Source organism: Coffea eugenioides, chromosome 5 (genome assembly GCF_003713205.1).
Source record: "Coffea eugenioides isolate CCC68of chromosome 5, Ceug_1.0, whole genome shotgun sequence".
In the NCBI taxonomy this organism is placed as follows: Eukaryota; Viridiplantae; Streptophyta; class Magnoliopsida; order Gentianales; family Rubiaceae; genus Coffea; species Coffea eugenioides.
Window position 1 is genome coordinate 43639039 of NC_040039.1, and position 20332 is coordinate 43659370.

The 20332-nt window shown below is 34.5% G+C and overlaps 2 protein-coding genes across 2 annotated transcripts; both read right to left on the reverse strand.

Moving 5' to 3' along the window:
* Nucleotides 1–533: 533 nt before the first annotated feature.
* On the reverse strand, nt 534–5203 carry LOC113769925 (pentatricopeptide repeat-containing protein At2g20710, mitochondrial-like). The gene is made up of 2 exons (XM_027314244.1): nt 4838–5203; nt 534–2083 (listed from the first exon to the last, which is right to left on the reverse strand). Exons 1-2 carry the CDS (start codon nt 5111–5113, stop codon nt 890–892), a joined length of 1470 nt encoding a protein of 489 aa, XP_027170045.1. The 5' UTR covers nt 5114–5203; the 3' UTR covers nt 534–889.
* Nucleotides 5204–11922: 6719 nt separating this feature from the next.
* On the reverse strand, nt 11923–12837 carry LOC113771761 (E3 ubiquitin-protein ligase RMA1H1-like; the record flags this gene model as incomplete). Its single annotated transcript, XM_027316323.1, has 1 exon — nt 11923–12837. A coding segment is annotated over one exon (750 nt), but the record flags the coding sequence as incomplete, so codon positions are not given.
* Between the last annotated feature and the right edge of the window lie 7495 nt (nt 12838–20332).

The following is a 20332-nucleotide window of genomic DNA, read 5'->3' on the forward strand; positions in this document are numbered from 1 at the left end:
ATGATTGCACGAATTAGTTTTATGCGATGATCTTGGAGCACTCGTCTTTCTGCCACCTAGTTTATCGAGGACAAAAAGATGATAAGAAGCTTTATCCTAGATTTGTTCTTGAGGCTTTCTTTTTTTTTCTTTTTTTTCTTTCCCTTGATTTTCCATATTTTTTACGCAATCATATATTCTGAGTTAGACACAATTGAATGAATTGCCAGTTGCAATTACTCACTGAAAAAGGGACCAAAAATGCCCAAGAGAAAATTCTCAATTAATCATTATTGGAAGTCACTTGTCAACTCAATGATGTTTACCTTGTTACTAAATGGTCAATAGCATGGCAATGCGAATTCGAACAATAGCTGTACTTGAACAATATATATCTCCCAGAAGGTTCAGCCCTTAATTGTCGTTTAGGTTAGTAAACGAAATGCTTCATATATATATATATATATATATATATATATATATATATATATCTCGCCTATGTTAAAGTAATATACCCAATGCAGCAACAAGAAGAAAAAGTCAGGTCAATCAACTCAGAGAAGCAGCTAGAAACTGGTATAAAATGGAAAAGTTTTGTAATCCTCAGGGAAGTAGTAGTCAGGGCGTCATTTTCCATTCTCTGCAGTGCATGCATCAAACTACTAAACTGTACCCCAATGCTAGCAAAATCTGGGATCATATCTTCTTCTGTAGCGAGGCTTCAAGAATTCTTTTATATTACTTTTCTTTTTAATTCTCGCTTTGCTTCGAAGCTGATTTCCTTTCAAGAGCTGCCATGGGATGTTCCTTCTGGAGCACCCGCATTCCATTAAAATAGTAGTCAAGTATGTACTTGAAACAGCTAGAGCAGCTCAGTCCTAGGAGCATCACTCATCAGTCGTCATTTGCACTAATCTGATCCCGAAAACGATGAATCCATTTCTTCATCATTCTCATCCAGTTCAAAAAAGATACCAGTTCTAGGACTTCGACTCTCGTGTAGACGGGAAACTTGTTCTAAAACAATACCCTGATCTGCAAGTAACCTTTCAAACTTTTCCTTTTCTGCATCTCCCTTTTCTCTCAAGTATTCCAGACATGCTGTCAACGTAGTGCGGTTTAAAGTCCAAGAAGTACCTTTCCAAGAAAAGATGGCATTTTTCATTGCATCAACTGCCTTCTCCATCTGATTATCTTTGTAGTATCCAGTTGCTAGATAATCCCATGTGCTTGCAGGAATCTTTCTGCCACAGTTTATAGCTCTGTTTATAAATTCTTCAGCCCTTTGCAGCAAGCCCTTTTTAGTATAAGCATTTATCAATGTGTTTGGAATTCGGAAGTCATAAGAAGTGTTCACAGATTCCCATTCCTGAAAAATCTTTTCAGCTTCATCAATGTCATCCAACCAGATTAAAGAGCTTATCATGTGAAAGTACCCATTGTTGGTCATATTTCCTCTCTTCTTGTAAAGATGCCAGATTCGTGTGACTTCATCTTTGTCACCCAAACTGGCATACATACTAAGGAGAATTTGGTAGGCAAGTCCTCTATTGCTGCCTCTGATAAGTTTCTCTGCCTTCTTCAGCATGTCAGAAGCTTTATCTTGGAGGTTAGCTCCTAAGTATCCCTTTGCTGCTGTTACACAAGCATTCCAATTCACATTAACTAGAAGGTCATCTTCCATTTTCTTCAAGAGCTTCTCCATGGCCTCTATATCAGAATTTAGAGCATAAGCATTCAACAAGATGCAGTATGCGGGTTTATCAAAAGTTATGCCTTCCTGTTCCATCTGACGAACAAGCTTCTCCAATTTCTCACGCTTTCCCAGCTTAGAGTAGAGGTTCAGCATAATACAGTAGGATAACTTCATATTACAACCAAATCTTCCCATTACACGCATGATTGCCTCAGCCTGTTCCACTAATTTCTTCTTGGCATAGCAATTTAATAGAGAACCATAGACCTTAAAAGTTTTCAGACTATCCGGGACATTAAAAAAGTAGTTCTCTGCCTCTCGTAATCCATGTACTTTAGATATTAAATCCAGTCTCACTGCAACATCTTCAGGTGATAGGTTAGAACTGTCAACGATCCACTTAGACAACTGAAAGAAAAATGAGAAATGAGCAATGGAGCCAAAAGTTTCAGCACTCATGGGGCTCCAATTAGAGGAGATAATTCAGGCATTCATACAATATAGCCTTGAAACTTTGCAGGTTCAAATGAATTGCATATTATACTGAAGAAACAGCAAGTGGCTCAAGGAGCTTTTGTGGTCTACACGGTAAAAATAACTTAAAGGCTACATTAACTTGATCTACCTTTTAGTTTCTCAACATCATAAAGATCTCCCCTCGGATTTCTTACATCATACCCCCTCTCTTATTAGTTTTTTCAATTAAACAAATTTAAGTTACATATTAGACTACTTTTTCTCCATTCAATAAAACATGTTACAAGTTTTACCAATCAAAGTAATGCTAGAAGCTTATTTTTCATGAAATCACAAATTAATGTGAAAATAATGACGACAACTTGATTGTTAATTTTATGATAATGAAGTTACTCTTAAAACGAAAAAAATAGCTAATTCTTAAAACAAAGAATTTACCTCACTTGACTATGAAAGATGGTATATGATGATTATCAATGTGGAAAGATATATTACAACATAGCAGACAACTCTAAATTCGTCTAAGAATGTCAAGATACAGGTATTGCAGAGAAAACCATCTTTGGCCATATTTTCTTGAAAGGAATCGCAGCTTATGAATAGCTCGGATAATTCATTTCCTTGTCCATTTCTCCAAAAATAGAGATTTGAAGGATTCAAGATCGCAATGTACCCTCACCAGCACATGCTGCAATTATGCAAACCACTCTAGCACCAGCCTTTCAAAGTGTAATCTATTGCCACATACAAAATCTTTTGCCACTTAGTAAATGCAACAATTTCTCAAGATAGGTGCAACTTCTGTAAACACCAAAGTAACAACACTACCTGTAACATCCTATGTAAGTAGACTGATTGGAATCCAGACATGAGGGAGTAATACATCTCAACAATTTTATCCAGATATAAGACAGCACCAACTTCTTAATGTTCAGTTACTGTTTCTCAAAATTTTATCTTCATCATGATTTTTAATTTGATAATATCATAAAAAGCATATGATAATAAGCACTACACAATTGCATCTGTTTGTTTATAGAAGAAATCAAAATGCAGGTTGATATGGTTATTCTCATACCACAAGCACGCCAAGTGTTCTTTCAGTCTCTTAACTGGTAGCACTTTCTTTAAGTGGAGGAGTTTGCATACATGTTAGCGGTGAAATTTCAAGATTCCTAGCTCAGGTGAGAAACTTTCAATACATTCTTGTTAAGCACCCTTAATTACTTCTTTGTGTGAAACCTCCAAATCATTCAGATGAGGCAAGAGCACAAGAAAAAATATGATAAAAAGCATGAAAGTTCTGAAAGTGCAGAACTTTAAGATCGAAGTTTTGAAGCATAATAAACTCACTTCAGATTGAACAGATTTCAACGAGTTTCATGGCTCTCATTTTAAGACCCCAAGTTCTAACAGCTAGATTTTCCCAAATCTGTATCTGATGATCCATATAACTTACAAAGAACAATTGGAAAAAGCAGTTATGGGAAAACAGTAGGAATGATCTATCAAATGGCAACAATGCAATGAAGATTCAGATGCATGTTGAGTAGGAAGAACAAAGCATTGTGGAGATTTGAATGGAAAACCTGCTAGATGTGACATCAAGAACAGTAGAAGTAAAGTCCTGTAGCCAAGTATTTTACTTGACCACTGATTAAGTTTTCACAAGTGGGACAGTTGCAGTTATTGCAGCACCACGTTGGCTTCCCATTATACTTGTTTTCAATCATTTCATTGTCTATCTCACTTTCAGAAACAGCCCCCAAATATAGTATTGCATTTCTAACCGTCTTCGATATTTTAGATTTGGCACTTCACAGCTTAGCAAATTCAATTATATTTTATATTTTAGATTTGACTTTTCACATCTTACCAAATTCCACTAGAAAATTGACTTCATAGAATTAATACATCAGACCAGGTTTTTCGAAACCTTATATCCTTTTGGAACAAACCATCCATCAAGGCACCAGGTACAAATCTCAAGGGATGGTCTCTTAAGGTATAAAACAGAAATTTCCCATCGGAATGCTTCAATTTACTTCCCAACCAACTCAGCAGCACAAATCCACAACATTTCTGAAATCAAAGACCCTATTTCTTCTGATCGCTCAAGGTGCTATGCAAGCATGAATTTTCAAAGTTAACCCCATCATTTCCCTAAATTTCATCAGCATCAGTATCAAACATATTCAGCAACCATTTTAGCCTAAAAAAGTTCCTTTCATTAAAAGTTATCAAAAATCCTTCATCAGTGGGCGTGCATGACTAATTTTTTCAACCTTTCCGACCTTGGCTTCAATAGGAGCGTACCAAGTCAGAAAGACTGAGCTAGTGCAGTCTTTCCTTTCCCTAACATCGACCAAAACTAAACACCACATACTAAAAAAATATTGATTCATTTCCCATTTAATTCAAAGTCATAAAATACCTTCAATTTAGGGTCTAATTTTCCATAATCTAACCTCATTAGTCTTAATGCATACTCACATAAACATAAGTCACACATACCCAATAAAGTAATAAAGATCACTTCTTTTCTTTTTCCTCAATAGCATTATCCATAGAGCATTTACAACCTAGAACCTAATAGCAAATCACTTAACACAGGATTTACAACAAGTTCAATAAATGCAGATAAACAAATAATCACATTTTTCTTGCATAATCTAATAGACAGGCCTGAAGAGCATGAGTGTAGCGTCTGTTTTTCCTCAGGATTTTGAAGATGGTTTTGAGGTCGGATCGATGAACGGGTCGGCCTTCCCGAACCCATTGATCAAGAATTGGGACAATGGAAACCTGAGGGTCTCCAGCTGGTAAAATTCTCTTGAACAAAGTGTTTGGGGAGGGGGAAACAGAGGTCTTTGTTGAAAATGAGAAAAGCCCAGATGCCTCGTTCCAATTATAGTGTGATTTCTTGCAGAAATTCAACAAGTTTTTGAAGGAATTGATCATTTGTGCAGGCAGAGGAATGATTTTGCAGTATGTTCTTTCTTGTTGTGGAGGGAGATTTTACAATGGTTTATGATGATCTGGTCCGGGCTATGACTTATGAGGCTAAAAAGGCTTCTATTTGATTGGGGGGTTATTTTCAAAATCACATATTGGCACCGAGGTTTCATTTGTATGGTAGTATGCTGATTTAGGCCCTTTTTGTACCTATGGGTTTTCGTATGGGCGAGTTGTAAGTTTTTTTATTTTTTTTTTGAGGTTTTAAATTCGACACCTACTATTTACAATATTTCATCGGAGTTGTAAGTTTAAATCATTTTAAAGTGAAAAAGATATATTGGACAAGTTTTACTTTAGTCCCTTATAATTCAGCTTCGACACTTTTTGTCCTTTATCCTATTCACGTTTTAATTTTTTTGAGTTATTCTTGTTTGATTTTAGTCCCTCAGTTTTATTATTTACCTATGCGATGCTTTTCATTTATGCTTTTCTTCCTTTTAGAAAAATTTCAGAAAGGCTTGAATAGGAATGAAGAAGCAAGAAGGGAAATGAAAAGTAGAAAAGGAGAATCAAAAGAAATGCAATTCCTGATCCTTTTTAGAAATAGAAGGGACCAAATGTGTGAATATTGAAACATGAGAGTAGTAAGTAGAACATGAAAACACAAAATTAAGACTAGGACAAAAAATTTAAAAGAAAGGGACCTGAATTAAATTTGCACATTTGAGAAAAGTTTGACAACCTGACTTTGTGATCGAAATTTTGATGCCTTTTAAGGAAATATTAATTTACTAACAACAAGATTTGCTCAATTAGCTTGCTGTTGAAAAACAATTTTGACTTCAAATGAAGGAGGAGGTGATGTGAAATCAAACTGGTTATTTCTATGGAGGACTTTTATGATTCTTGGAACTTTTCTCTTATTCAATTCTAATATCAAATCAACAAATTTCATCTTAATTTAAGAAAATGCATATATATATATATATATTAAGAAGTGAAGTTTAAGGACCAGCAATTTGAGATGTACTAAGGCCGAGTTTTCTAAATGAATTGTTTTTGGCTCAACTAGACAAGTAATTCTGTTGACAGATAAAGTCCCCATATACTGCATGCAATTCTTGATGAAAAAGAAAAAAAAGGTAGTGCTAGTGGAACATATTTGTCCTCCAATCTTGTCATAGCTATTCTTGAATCCACTATTCACCTTAGCGCTGTTCTTGGTAAAAGCAAAAAATATAACGCATGTAAACAGATTCACATATTCAACTTACACTTTTATATCCAATATTATAAACTTTCAAAATAGATGCTACCTCATTGTGATCATATTACCGGCCGGCCAAGAAAATATGTGCTTATTGCAAGATGTGCAAAAACATGTTTTAAGTTTTTGAACCAAACTAAGAAAATAAAGAACCAAACCAGATGGATAAATGCTCTTTACAATACTAAAAGGAGAGGAGATTTTAATTGATGCATCTGTAAAGAAAAAAAATGTATTCCTTCACAAACCATCATATAAATATGATAATACAGTACATCCTTTCACGTATAGACATTTTGAAACCTTAACCACATGTATAAAAAAAAAAAAATTTCATGGTTTTCGGTAACATGTTTGGTGTTATAGTACTCCTATCTTACGTTTTATTACACTCCGTCTTTAAACTATCTAAGCTGCTAAAATAAAACAATTTCATCAACATGCATTCTTGAATGCCAAGCTGCTTATTTACTATAGTATAAGTACTCTTTGCTTCACTTTCTTGGGGGGAAGGACACATCCAGGGCTTAACAACTCCTTATTTGTAATAGGACTAGACCCTGATGGAGGTGTTGGACCACGCTTTGGTAACGTTGAAGCATATACAGCAGACTTCTGTATTCTTGACCTGCTTTGCCTCCCAGTTTCAACTTCTCCCTCAAATCCCTTGCCACCATGGCCTTCTTCTCCTCCTCCTCACTGACCAGGCAAACGTCCCTCAGCCTGCAGCATTACTCTATTAAGGAAAAGAAACAGGATTGGTGATGCTGTGACGATTTCTTGAGCTTGATAAAGCACCCCATTTTGTGGTAATTTAGTTCTAATCGATCGTATATACAGCACCAGCAGGCCTCAAAGAGTAGTGTTAGACACTAATCAATGAGATTTTGCACATAATATGCTGGTGATTAGAGATGAAAAGCACGTACATATATGCCCAGAACCGGAACCTAAGAGCTGGTTGAGCTGTAGTGTATATCAATTGATCAACCTCAGCTGGCTACAAATCATACTTTATTGTCAATTTGAAGAAGAGAATAATTCTCTATAAGGCAAAAACTAGCTTCTTGAAAGGTGAATAATCTATATATTTTTTACTCAAACTGATAATTTAAAGAGTAAATCTTATATATACTGACAGTGTATATACTATCACTATTTGATTTATGACATTTGTGCAAAAGTTGAATTTTAAATTCAAAATTTTCATAATTGTCGTTCATCCAACACTGATAGTGTATACACTGTCAGTGTAGGAAAGATTGATCCTAATTTAAAAGCCTTGTTTATATAGGCATTGAGGTTTGAAGGCACGGCCAATTGGCTTATTTAGTTGAAAGTCTTATGCATGATAATGATTATTTAGTGGTTGTGGGATGTTTTAGTGCCTTAATTCGATGTGCAACTATTTCCATGAAATATTTGAGAGAGACCTGTGTTTTTTTTTTTTTTTTTGTTATGGTAAGTGCAAATGGAGTACAATGTCAAATTGTGAAAATTATTTGTACTTTTCTTGTCGTATTGGATTGTAGGAAATAAATTTCATGGACATTAGTCCCATTAAAGGTGTAAAACCTGATTGATTCTTAGTTCTTACTCCCAAGTAAGGCATTGGTACATTAAGGAAGCAACCCCAGGATTGGTGGACAAAGTCAAGAAGAATGGTCTGCAAGATGGCTTTTCCAGATGCTTTTAGTTTAGTTTTCTTAAGCCCCAATGAATAACGTTTATGGACAATAATTAATCTGAATTAATCATTTCTTTTTCTTTTTCTTTTTCTTTTTCTTTTTGGCGAACTAGAGATTGGGAAAGTTAGAATGTGATGTAGACCAGCGCCTAAGATTAATCTGAATTAATCTTTTTTTTTTTGCATGAGTGTCCCATTTGCTGTTGACTTATCTCTAATTATGGCCGAATTGTCCCCAAAAATATTTTGCATCAAAATCATACCATGAAGTTCACGCTAAGGGCCCTGTTAAAGAGGCATTTGAGAAACAATCTGGTCCCTTAAGGTTTCTAATATTTTTACTTGGCTCCCTTAAGGTTTCAAAAATTGCACTTACCTCCCTTGTCCATTTAAAATGACAATACTAATATTGATAATTTAATAAAACTCCCTTGTTGCCATGTCTATACAAAGGATGGATTTTATAATTTTTTTTCCTTCTTATTCATTTCTCTAATATTTCATTAGAATTATAGATAAACTATCAATGTTATCCCTAATATCTGTCTAGATCAAATGTTAAACAAGTAATTTTTTGATAACTTTTAATATCATCCAATTTTTAGTAGCTCTTTTTTTGGTATCAAAATCAAGAATAATTAAAAACAAATGGCTCAAAATCACTACCAAACTATGGTAGTTCAATCACTAAACTAGTCCATAAACTTTTATTAAAAAAAAATAGTCCATAAACTTAAAAAAAAAAAAGATAGCACTTTTTTCTCTATCTTAAAAAGAATATATATGCTTAATAGAGCACTATAAACAATAGCCTATTATATCAAAAGATATATTGCCATAGTTGATTATCAATTAACAAATATGGGCATGAAAAACTTGAGACTCTTTGTCTTTTATAATTGTGCTAAATTACTTTACAATTGTTTAGAAGAATAAATTAAACTTTATAAGATAAGGACATTTTAGGGTATTCATTAAAATTTTGACCCTGTTTTAAGGTTTGGTTACCAAAGTGTCAAATCAAGGGTGGTAAGTGTAATTTTTAAAACTTCAAAGGAACTAAGTGAAATACTCAAAAATCTCAAGGGAAGTTCTTGAAATTATCCCAAAAAAATGGATCATGGTTCAATAAAAAAAAAAGGTGGTCATATTTTCTATTAAGAGGACCTGTATTATCTCAGGATGGTGGAATAATTTTGACCCGCTTGTGATCAACGACTAATTTAACTATCGACTTATTTGTCTATGCTCGAAATTAATTTCAATTATGCCAATTATTTGCTAAGTTGGGTTGGATTCATCAATATTATATTAGTTTTTCCAAGAGGGCGAAACCATGTAAATCGAATCTATGACTGAATAATTCACGGGAGAGACAACGATTTGGAAACAAAATAGCTCTTAAAATCTCTTTTTATTCTTTGTTGTCGAATGTTCCACCGTTACTTGTTGCATTATGCTGGCCCTATCCAATAAATTTGGTATATCATCATTTACGTGCTGTTTCACGCCCTTTGCCTGTAATAATGTCTTTTATAAATTATCAAGACTAGTTAGGTACTAACACCAAATTATTAAGGTAACGTGATCATTTGGATTGCTTTCATGTTATAATGGGACATTTATCCAATCCTATCAAGTGATTTTAATGTCTTATCCTTCTGATTTGCTTTTTTTCCCATGGCACAAATTGCCATGATATGAAGTAGAAGGATCTTGGAGTAAAGCCCTACGGTAAACAACTAGAAGAGCTAGAAAAATGCAGATCAGAAATGAACCAAATATATATTAGGATGGCTTTTTTTTTTGCAACGATAGAATTTCTATAGCCTAATCTAACCGAATCTAGTGAGAAGGACAAGGGAGGACTGATGTGATAATCTAGGGAGAGCGGGAGAGGGAGGGGGAAGGGGACTGATATGAGTAGAGACTCCATCAATCAAGGCCAATTAAGGCCGCCACATATAGTGACAACACTACCAAGACTGACGGTGACCACCAGGCCTTTAAAACCGACGGAAGATCACTTGTACTGGAAGATCGTAGCTGACAACTTGTACTGGAAGATCACTAAATAAGCCAGGCAAATGTGTGAAAACATGGTACAGAAAGATTAAAAAAAAAAAAAAAAAGGAAGAAGCCTATTAGCTGAAAAATATAGTCACAGAGAAACCGACGGGAATTGAATATACGGATGCAAGAGACACCTCTGTAAATCTAAGAGAAGCCACATTAAGTGGCAATTTTTTTATAAGAGTCAAGATTTGAATGAGAGTCAAGATTTGAACCTTTGACCTCCAACCCTACAAAAAACATGTGGTGGTCAATGATTCTAGAAATAGTTGGTTACAACCAAAAAAAAAGTTGGTAAAGTGTTTCCGTTGCTAATGCACCCTCGTATTTGTTCTTGTGTCCCAGTTAACCTTGTTAACTTATAATTCACTTAAAGATTAAAGAAAAAAGAATGCATTAGATCTTTTGAGTGTTTAATGGGCTATGGCCACCTCCAAAGCAGTTGCCATTGTTTTCTTATTAAGAGGAAATTTGAGTTAATTACCTACTGATACAATTTTGCATGTCTTGTGCTTGTAAGTAGACTTCTTTGTTCTATATAAAATACCAGAATGGGAGAAGGAAAACTACCTGCCATTGCATGATGAAAGCTGAAAAGCAGAAAGTAGATAAGAATGGGAGATATTTCTTAAGAATCAAGTGTACAAAGTTGTGAGCTAGACGCTATCCAACATGCACATTGACAGTATATTATGAAGAACAAATCTGGAGAGAAGGGTAGTGAAGACAAAGCACCAATAATAAAGAGGAGGAGGAGAAGAAGGTTCATTATGAGAAAACTACTAGGGGCCAAAAAAGAAAAAAAGACAGAAGATGCAGATGATGGCAAATCGGAAGCTTCATTATGAGCTTGTCTTGATGTAATGGGGACCGATAAGAAGAAATTAAGGATTTAAGAATACCCAACCCACACGCCTATTAGTTCCAATCACCATGGACCATCAGAGGGGCCAGAATTTTCTAGTGATGAGGAAAGAAATGACCTTTGTTGGCCTTTTCTCAAAGAATTTGATGAGAATCTTAAAAAGTTAATGTCCAAAATAGATTACTAAACCAATCAAAATTTAGTTAGTCACCGAAGTTTGGAAGCTTCTCCTCCATCAACTTCCAAAGTTGCCGCCACGGCACTTGCTCCTGCCACCATATTGTACGATATTGCACACCACCGCCATAGCCCCCACCATCCACCATATATTTCTGTTTCCCTCATCAACAATTTTGACACTAGTGAAAATGACAAGAAGTAAAAAGGAGAACACAATTTGACTTGCAACCAAAGTTAAATGCATGTGGGTTCTTGATCATGGGACTGAAGGTCTACGAGTTGCCTATTCATTCAACCATCTTGCTTCCCAAATTTGACTAGACCTTACCCTCTATCAACATATATAGTGGACCATTATGCTACTTGTAATCATGAACATATCCATCTTATCTATAGTGCTTTGATGCAATTTACTCCTCAATTACTCCTCCAACCTCAATTGTTTCAAGGGAATCAACTTTGTGGCCCACCAGCCACTCAATAAGTCAGTTTATTATCCGTGTAGCGTGGCATCAACCACCACCAAAAATGTGCTCCAAACCTTAGAGCAGAGTATGATTGTAGCTTGATAATGGAATGGAGGTGAAGTCTGGTCACATGGAATAGAGGGCTTAATGGAGAAATTATTGTACTTCTTTAACCTACATATGTTAGTAGTAATTATTTAAGACTGAGATAGTAGGAAGTGAAGTTTGTTTATTAGTCCCTCCAGCATACAACCAAATATTTAGAATTGTTCATACTTAGAAACTGAGATCAAATAGTATATATCAGCAGCTTCAGATTTGGAGATGGCACACACTCTGTGATTTGCTATTGCTACATTAATAGGCTGAGTTTGTATAACAGGGGTGGATTTTCTTTTTTTACATGTATACGTTTGGGAGGATTGGGAGAAAACTGTATCAAAACAGCAGCAGACATAAAACCATAGAACAGCAGAGGAAAAAACATATTCTGCTGAGAGATTTGTCAGCCTGCATCACTTGCCTTCTCATCCTCGGAGTGCTACCACCTGACAGATGAAATGAATTTGGGTATGAATAGGCCTGTGGGTTCCGAAACATCCTAGTAAGAACCATTTCACCAAGCATCGTGACCAATGGATGATACGTGTTCGGACTCATTGTGCCACTGGAAAACTGAGGGTAAGATTGTGGTGGTTGTGTGTAACTTAGTCGGTGAAGATGTGGAACTGCACGTGAGATATTCGGCGTTGTGGGTAATGACAGCATACTTCCACATTTTGGGCTTGGTGGCCTTTGCGGGATGACTATGCCTAGTTGTCCCGCTTTTGCTTCAGAAGGCTTTGTAGCCAGTCCCCTACCATAGAGAGGAATTACACTTTCTTCAGATAGTTCAGCCTTGCAGACAGGACATTGTGGCTGTTGGAGGTTGCAATTTTCAGAAGGCATGCTCTGAAAATGGATCCATTTGTAGATGCAGGGCCAACAATAGAGGTGGCCACAGAACGTGACGACAGGATCTCGTGCGCAACCCAGGCAAATGTTACAGTCCAAACCCCCCGAAGGATTATCTTCCAGCTCATCCGGTGAATGGGATTTGCACTTTGTCAATGAAATGTCATCTCGATCGAAGTTGTTTTCAACTGCTGGCTCTTGGAAATACTCCTCCATTACTATTTGCCTTTCTTGTCAAGTAAAATTTTGATACTATTACCTGAAAACAAAAGGGCAGAAATAAAGATGGTTAGATTCAACCGCTCACAACAAAAAGAAGTTGCAAATTTCTATTATTTCTGATAAACTATATGCATAAATATCTGCCAAGGTAAAAGTGTTATTCAACATCAAAAGCATGAACGGGTTTGGACACTAATTCCGTGGTTAAAGCTTCACAATCCCACTCATTATGATCTTAGTTTATGTCCTCATCCAAAAGGTATCAGAAGCAGAGACTGAAAGAGGTTACTATCCATCATAGGGCGTTTCAATTTGAATGAATTATTTAAGTAATCCAATCGAACAGAACGTTGAACAATGCTGCCATTTAGCTATTACAATACATAGCTTATAGTAATAATACAATATTGCACAGGTTGCGTACAAGTAGCCAGTCCTGGCTGGGCAAGGGACCACTTGAAAACCATGACCTACCAGTTCAGAAAGTAAATAAGAAACAATTTTCCATTGATATAATGGTATACATCAGCTACTCTAATTGTTAAATATGCAAACCATCCAAAATTCAAAGAAACTTCCGATTGAACTATATTATTGCTCTAATAGCTAACCACAATCTTCTACAAGGTTTTTTCATAGCAGAGCCTATCCGGTTATCAAGATCACCTATTTTTCATCCTTTCTTAGCTCTATCATACAAAATAACATATCAGGAAGTTTCAAAAATCAGATTAACTACTCTTCTATCTCTATCTTTGAAAACATATTTAGATGGACAAAAAGGAGATCATGGGTTTTTGCACTACAGGTAGGTGAGACTTTGGTTGGAAATTAATTTTGCGACATAAACATCCTATCACGTTCTAAGAAACTTTACCACTAACCTTCTACTCAACTACCCAACTTATTTCATAATAAATAGGTGAACAAACAGTGGACAAGGAACAATTATCACCTCAAGAATAAAACAGTTAATATCACCCACAGAATGAAGTCCTGAACATTGATTGTGGAGATTGATAAACATATTTCTAGAAGATGTTGCAAGAGCCACAACTCAATCAACTGCTTCATATCATCTTCTTTGCACCATTTAGTCCAGAAGACTATCCAAACTAAAGGAGTGTAAGCAAAAAAACACATCCACTTGTGGTATAAGAGAAACTCAATACTCAGATATAGGATTTGATTGATTAACACAAGATTCAATAGTGAGATTCAGGTATTCATTGTACCCAAGAGAAAATCAAGACTCTCTGAAAGATATATTCTTCAAAGATCTAAAAGGTCTGGTCAAATAATAAAACAGACCCTCGAAAAAAATCAAAACGAGAAGGATTTCTATGGTCCTTGTTGGAAAAAAAAAAGGAAGAAGAACAAAAGATAATACTTCATATTGGGGGAAAAAGGGATGGTGAACTGAAAGGCACCATATGCCGAAAATGAAAACTGAAAAACCCAGAAAGAAAATTGTTAAGGTCCATTTTGAGGCATATAAGGACCACCAAGAAAGGTACAAATTAAGGTGCTCAGAATTCATCGTCAAAGCTTGGACGCTAGCATGATAAGGGGTCCTCTAACTTGCAGCTGGAACATCCATTTGGCAAAACACTGCATCTAGAAAGTGGCACTAAATACTAGAAGGATTCACCCATCTCAGTAGAGATGGGCAAGAATTGAGAGATTTCGCCATCTCTACCCCACAGATGCAAATTATGGTACAATTCAGAACTCACAAGAAGGAATACTTCATTAAGCACATCAAACTCTAACAAGATTCACCTGGAAATCATAAGGTGAAATGATAAGAATCAAAACCCCATAGCTTTGATCTCAAATACACGAGACAAGAGTGTTCTCGCACAATTTAAATTGCCAAACATACCCAATTCTTCTTCCTCCCCTTTCCCCCTTTCCCCCAACACCCCCAATACCAAGTCCAAAAAAAAGGACTCACAACATACAAGAATTTCATCATCCAGGACTATTCTCATCAATAAAGAAAACAAACGAAATCAAGATGTAAATACCAAATGGCGAAAAAATATTGGTACGAAACACAGTGCTTAAATTATACCAAAAATTTGAACTTCTTCTACCAAGTTTCAAGCTTTATTCAATGTAACCATGAATCATAATCCACCAAAATTTGCTTTGCCCCCTGAACTCACAGAAGCCCCTTAAGCCTTATCCAGCTACCCCAGATAAATATTCTATTCCACTTCCTTTCACCTTCTATCACTCAAAACAAACAAAGAAAAGATCAGAATTTTCAAAAAACAGATTAAGGCCATTGCAGAAAAACTCAGAGGTTCGAAGGTCAATACCAATACTGAATTGTCTTAACAGAAAGACTCAAACTTTATCCAAATCTCTTCATGCAAATAGATATTCAAAAGCAACCCTTTTCCTATTTTTTGCATACACATACAAAACAGAGGGATAAAGAAGAGAAGATACATACCAAAAGCACAAAAAAGTTGGCCTCTTGATCGAGGAAAAACTGGCAATTTAGTGGCTTCTTCAATACAAAAGACCAAAGATATCCTAAGCTTTTAGGTAAAACAGGGGAGAGAACAGAAATACTTTGGCAAACAGCAAAGCAATGGCGTGCTACGAATCTCTTTTTGCTCTGTTTTCTCTGTTATGGTTTTGGGTTTGCAAGCTGAGCCAGAAAGGTCTAAAATGAGGAGATGAAGAGAAAGGTTTAACGGGAGGGCTTTATATACCGAGGCAAAGGGTCAGATCCCATTATTTAATGTTAAATTGCTACTATATCAATAAATGGAGCTTTTTGTTTTCGTCCGTATGAAAGTGGACAAATTAAATAAGTTGATTTTTTCTTTTACATTTTTTTTTATTTTCTCTAATAACAGGATAAACCTTCCCACGAGACCCACACAAATAATATTCAAGAAAGCAGACTATCCCCTCGAAAATAAATGTTAAACCTAAATGGCTAAATATAACTATTTGGATAGTAAATTATTTGAGATAATTTTATGAAAAAATACTGTAGTATTTTTTTGATGTGATATATGTGAGATAAAAAAAGTGATTAAAAAATATGTTGATAATACAAATAAATCAGTGTATGTAAATAAGGTATAAATAATGTGCATTCCAGACATACTATAACACTCAAAAAAAGTTACTTGCTCCTCGATAACCTGAGTTAAACCTAAATTTAAGATTAAAGTCAAGACTTAACTATTATAATTTTTACGATTGACCCAAAAAAGGCACTTGTAAAAGCGTCTCTCGTCCCTCAATAATGAATACACGTCATAATTCTAAACAGGTTATATCCCTATATCAACCATTTAAGTTATTTCTTTGATTTCTTTTTCTTTGGTCGGTGTATGTAGAGCACTACAATTAGCTTAAACCACATTTTTTCTACCACTACTAGCATTTAAGTTAGGCATTAATTTTTATCTTTTGGTAAAATAAAGAGGAAAAAACCTGGGGAGTCCTTAAACTATTGTCGTTGTCAACTTTTGGCCCCTCATCTAAAATTTGTTTCCGATTGATCCTTAAACAATTAAAAATGCATACTTTGAGGACTTCCGATGACTTTAAGCACAAATCTGACCGGAATTAAAGGGTATTTTTGTCCGTTCATGTTTAACCCTCGGAACCAGCAACTAAGGACCAAAATGCTATGCTCTAGACCTATCACCTTCTCACTTTTATTCCACTGACGCTACACAACTTAAAGATTAAAACAAGTCTTCCTTCCCATAAAGAGTTGGTATGTTATGGGCAATTTCTTTTTTTTTTTTTTAACTTTTACATATTTAATTTATGTTAAATACAAAACATACTAGTTTTTCTTTGGATGCTATTTAACCAATTTTTCCCATAAAGAACTGGTATGTTTCCCATAAAGAGTTGGTACAAAACATATTACAAAACCTGTCAGTTTCCCATAAAGAGCTGGTATACTATGCGCTATTTAACCAATTTCTCATATTTAAACAAATTTACAAAAATTAAAATAACGTATTTGAAAGTGTATTAAAATAACGTATTTAAACATATTTAATCAAATACGTTATTTTAATTTTTATAAATTTGTTTAAATATGAAAAATTGGTTAAATAGCGCATAACATACCAGCTCTTTATGAGAAACTAATAAGTTTTGTAGTATGTTTTATACCAATTTTTTATGGAAAACATACCAACTCTTTATGGAAAAAATTGGTTAAACATGAATGGACAAAAATGCCCTTTAATTCCGGTCAGATTTGTGCTTAAAGTCATCAGAAGTCCTCAAAGTATGCATTTTTAATTATTTAAGAATCAATCGGAAACAAATTTTAGATGAGGGGCCAAAAGTTGACAACGACAATAGTTTAAGAGCTCCCCAGGTTTTTTCCTCTAAAATAAATAATCAGTTGTCTCTTGAATTGATCGAGATAGTAGAGTTGGTGTCATGCCTTCCTACCAATTCGAGTTCGAATCTCTCCTGAAATATATGTCTGTCACACGGGATTTGCTTAGTATGTCTTATTCCTCTGTATGGTCAGCGGACTATTGCACGAGATTGAATTTATTCAGTGCACATTCTCAAATAACGACTATCGATTCCCTTGTTAATAAAATAAATAAATAAATAAATAATTAGTGTGTGTCTGTGTGTAAAAGTTTTTGTGTGACGTACAAAAGTGGAGCACTTGGCTTTCTTTATGTAAGAAGATTAGAGTCCTTCTGGATAAACACATATGATTATAGCACACGCAAAAGGTAGGCTGTGTTTGTCTTGCTCCGTGGAATCAGGATGGAGGGTCATCCCTTATTATCTGGCGTGGCAGCTACGGGGGAGCTTGTGTTCTACGCGTTTTTTGGCTAGGTGTGAAATCACAATGCATGTCCTCATCAACTAAGTATTATCTATCTTCTTCCCTTTTACTTTCATTATTTTATTATGTATGGATCTTTCCTTTGGCTCTTTTTCAGTTTTCTAGTCTATAGTAGTAGTTCTGTTGTTTACATTATGAATTTTCAAGTTGGTTTTAAGGATGTAACATTTTTCTTCTGTAAGTTAAGTGGACCATTGTTCTAGTTTTAGTGAAGTTTATAAGGGAAATCCAATTTTGTCTTATTTCGAGTATGGTCCCGGTATATCTTTCGCTTTATTGGTCAAGAATTTAAGCCTTAACATATTATTAGTGTAAGAAGTTAATACTTGTACACGTTTCAAGCCCCTTAATCAAGACTAGTAAAATTTTGATTCTAGATGTGGGAACATCTAGATTTGGCTTTAATTTCCTTTTCTAGAGAGAGAGAGAGGTATAGGAAGGTTCAAGATGGCTAAGGAATTTGGGAAACAAAAAAGAAAATGAATAGTTTTTTTTTTTAGATATTTAGGTTAGTTTTTTTGTTGTTGTTATTGTTGTTGTTTATTATAGGGTCAAATACAATTCGAGCTCATGTAAAATGTGGTCTCTCAAATTTTAATGATTTTCTTGTTGTTTTCTTTTGTCTACTTTGGTAATATCAATAAGGGTTTTTTCTTAACCAGTGTTCAAGAGGCACTTGTTGATATACCTATATCACACCTAACTTATCATGGAAATATACACACTAACAATTATTGCTTTATATATATATATATATTAATTGACTTTATTTTTTAAAAATTTTGAAACATAAACTATATTTTAATGAATGTCCCATGAAAACAATAAAAAAGTTAGACGGATATAAAGCTCCAGTTAAATGCTTGACAACGTGTCCCTTGGAGGAATAACTGTTTGATACCTGTGCTATGCTTAAGTGGAAGTGATCAATGAAAAGTTAAGCACCACAAAAAGCAAAATCGGTGAAGCATTACCATAATTTGTAGGAGGTCATTAAATTAAAGGATTAATTTTTTATACACTTACAGTGTATATACTTTCATTATTAGATGCATGACATATAATTCAAATTTGAATTTAAAACTCAAATTTTACATATATATCGTACATCTCATTATAATAGTGTGTGCACCGTTAGTGTATATAAATTTTACTCAAAATTAAATATTCTAAAATGCAGCATTGACTCTTGTGGAAAAATGATGGATTGAAAGGTTAAGCACCACACAAACAAAAGTAGTTAAGTATTACCATAACTCGTAATTTGTAACTAAATTACATGCTCTAAACTGCAGGTTAAATTAGTTCCACAGCATAAGGGGACAATATTGTATGGAAAAGTCCTTTTTTTAAATTTTTTTTTTTGTAATAGAAGAGGAATGAGATTTAAGAAGCGAGGAGGAAGAATAAGTATTCAAATTCATGACCTCTAAGTTTTGATATTTCAACTTTAAGCACTATATCAAGACCTCTTCGACAGGTAAAATCAGTTACGTATATATGTATAGCTGTATTTCGTGTTAATTATTTGAAATTATTCTCCTCCTATTAATACATATCTATAATTTTGGTCTAAGTGTTTGATAATTCAAACGTTTTACCTTGTAAACTGGGTTCAATAAGTACCCCCATAAAGTAATTAACCGCGTGAAAGGTGAAACATGATGATGTTTAAAGTTAAACTGTCAGCGGTGGTTTTACCTAAATTTTTTTTTTTTTTTTGGCATCTAGGCAAAAGGGATAAGAACGCACTAACTGTAAATTAGGTGGCTAGTCATATTACAGTAAAATGCACGATAATTGTGCGGTAATTTAAATTTTATCTGTTGAGAAGCACGCTATAAACTCAAATTTCATCTTTTTAACGTTTAATGCAAGAGTTAGACAAATATTCATGGTTCATAACAGTCCTAACTTAGACTTGCAACTTTTCACTTATATAAAATCAAAATGGACCCCTTTATTAATTTTCACTTGGGAACTGATTTACTTACTTTAACTACAGGGAATTGATATAGGTGGAAGATCCCATACAGCAATTGTTTAATCGTTTATGGGATTATCGAATCGAAAACAAAGTATACTGCCACTCTTTGTCCCAGACTGCTGCAGCACTGAGCTAGTATTTCCACCAAAAATGGATAAATTACTTATTACCTCCTATAGTTTTATATAATATCAGATGGCTTCTTAAAATTTTAACATAACCCTCCTATCGTTTATTATATAAAGTGAAAAATGGACGGAATAGACAATCGATTACAATGTTTATACCAAACGTGCTCTAAAAGTGTGTGTGATAAAATTTTAACATCCATGCAATCTCTTTATGATTTGTATAAATATCCATTTTATCTCTCTGTGATTTTTGCATGAATAAATTCATGTAATCTCCTTATGTTTTTATACAAGGTGGTTAAACCGTCAATTGATTTAGCATTTAAATAAGGATACTATTAGTATTTCAACTAACGGTGGAGTACATAGGTTATTTTTCATCAAATTTTCACTTTTCATAAAATTATAGGGGGTGAAGTGGATATTTTGAAATGTTAGAAAGATCATGTAATAATAGATAAAACCACCACGGGGATTATATGTAATTTACCCTACAAAATAATGCTCCAACTAGTTAACCAA

Coding starts and splice junctions, on each gene's coding strand:
- LOC113769925 (XM_027314244.1), bottom strand. CDS start 5,113: ATGATCAATTCCTTCAAAAACTTGTTGAATTTCTGCAAGAAATCACAC. Junction 2,084..4,837: donor GCTACACTCATGCTCTTCAG/GCCTGTCTATTA, acceptor TTTTTCTTTCAG/TTGTCTAAGTGGATCGTTGA.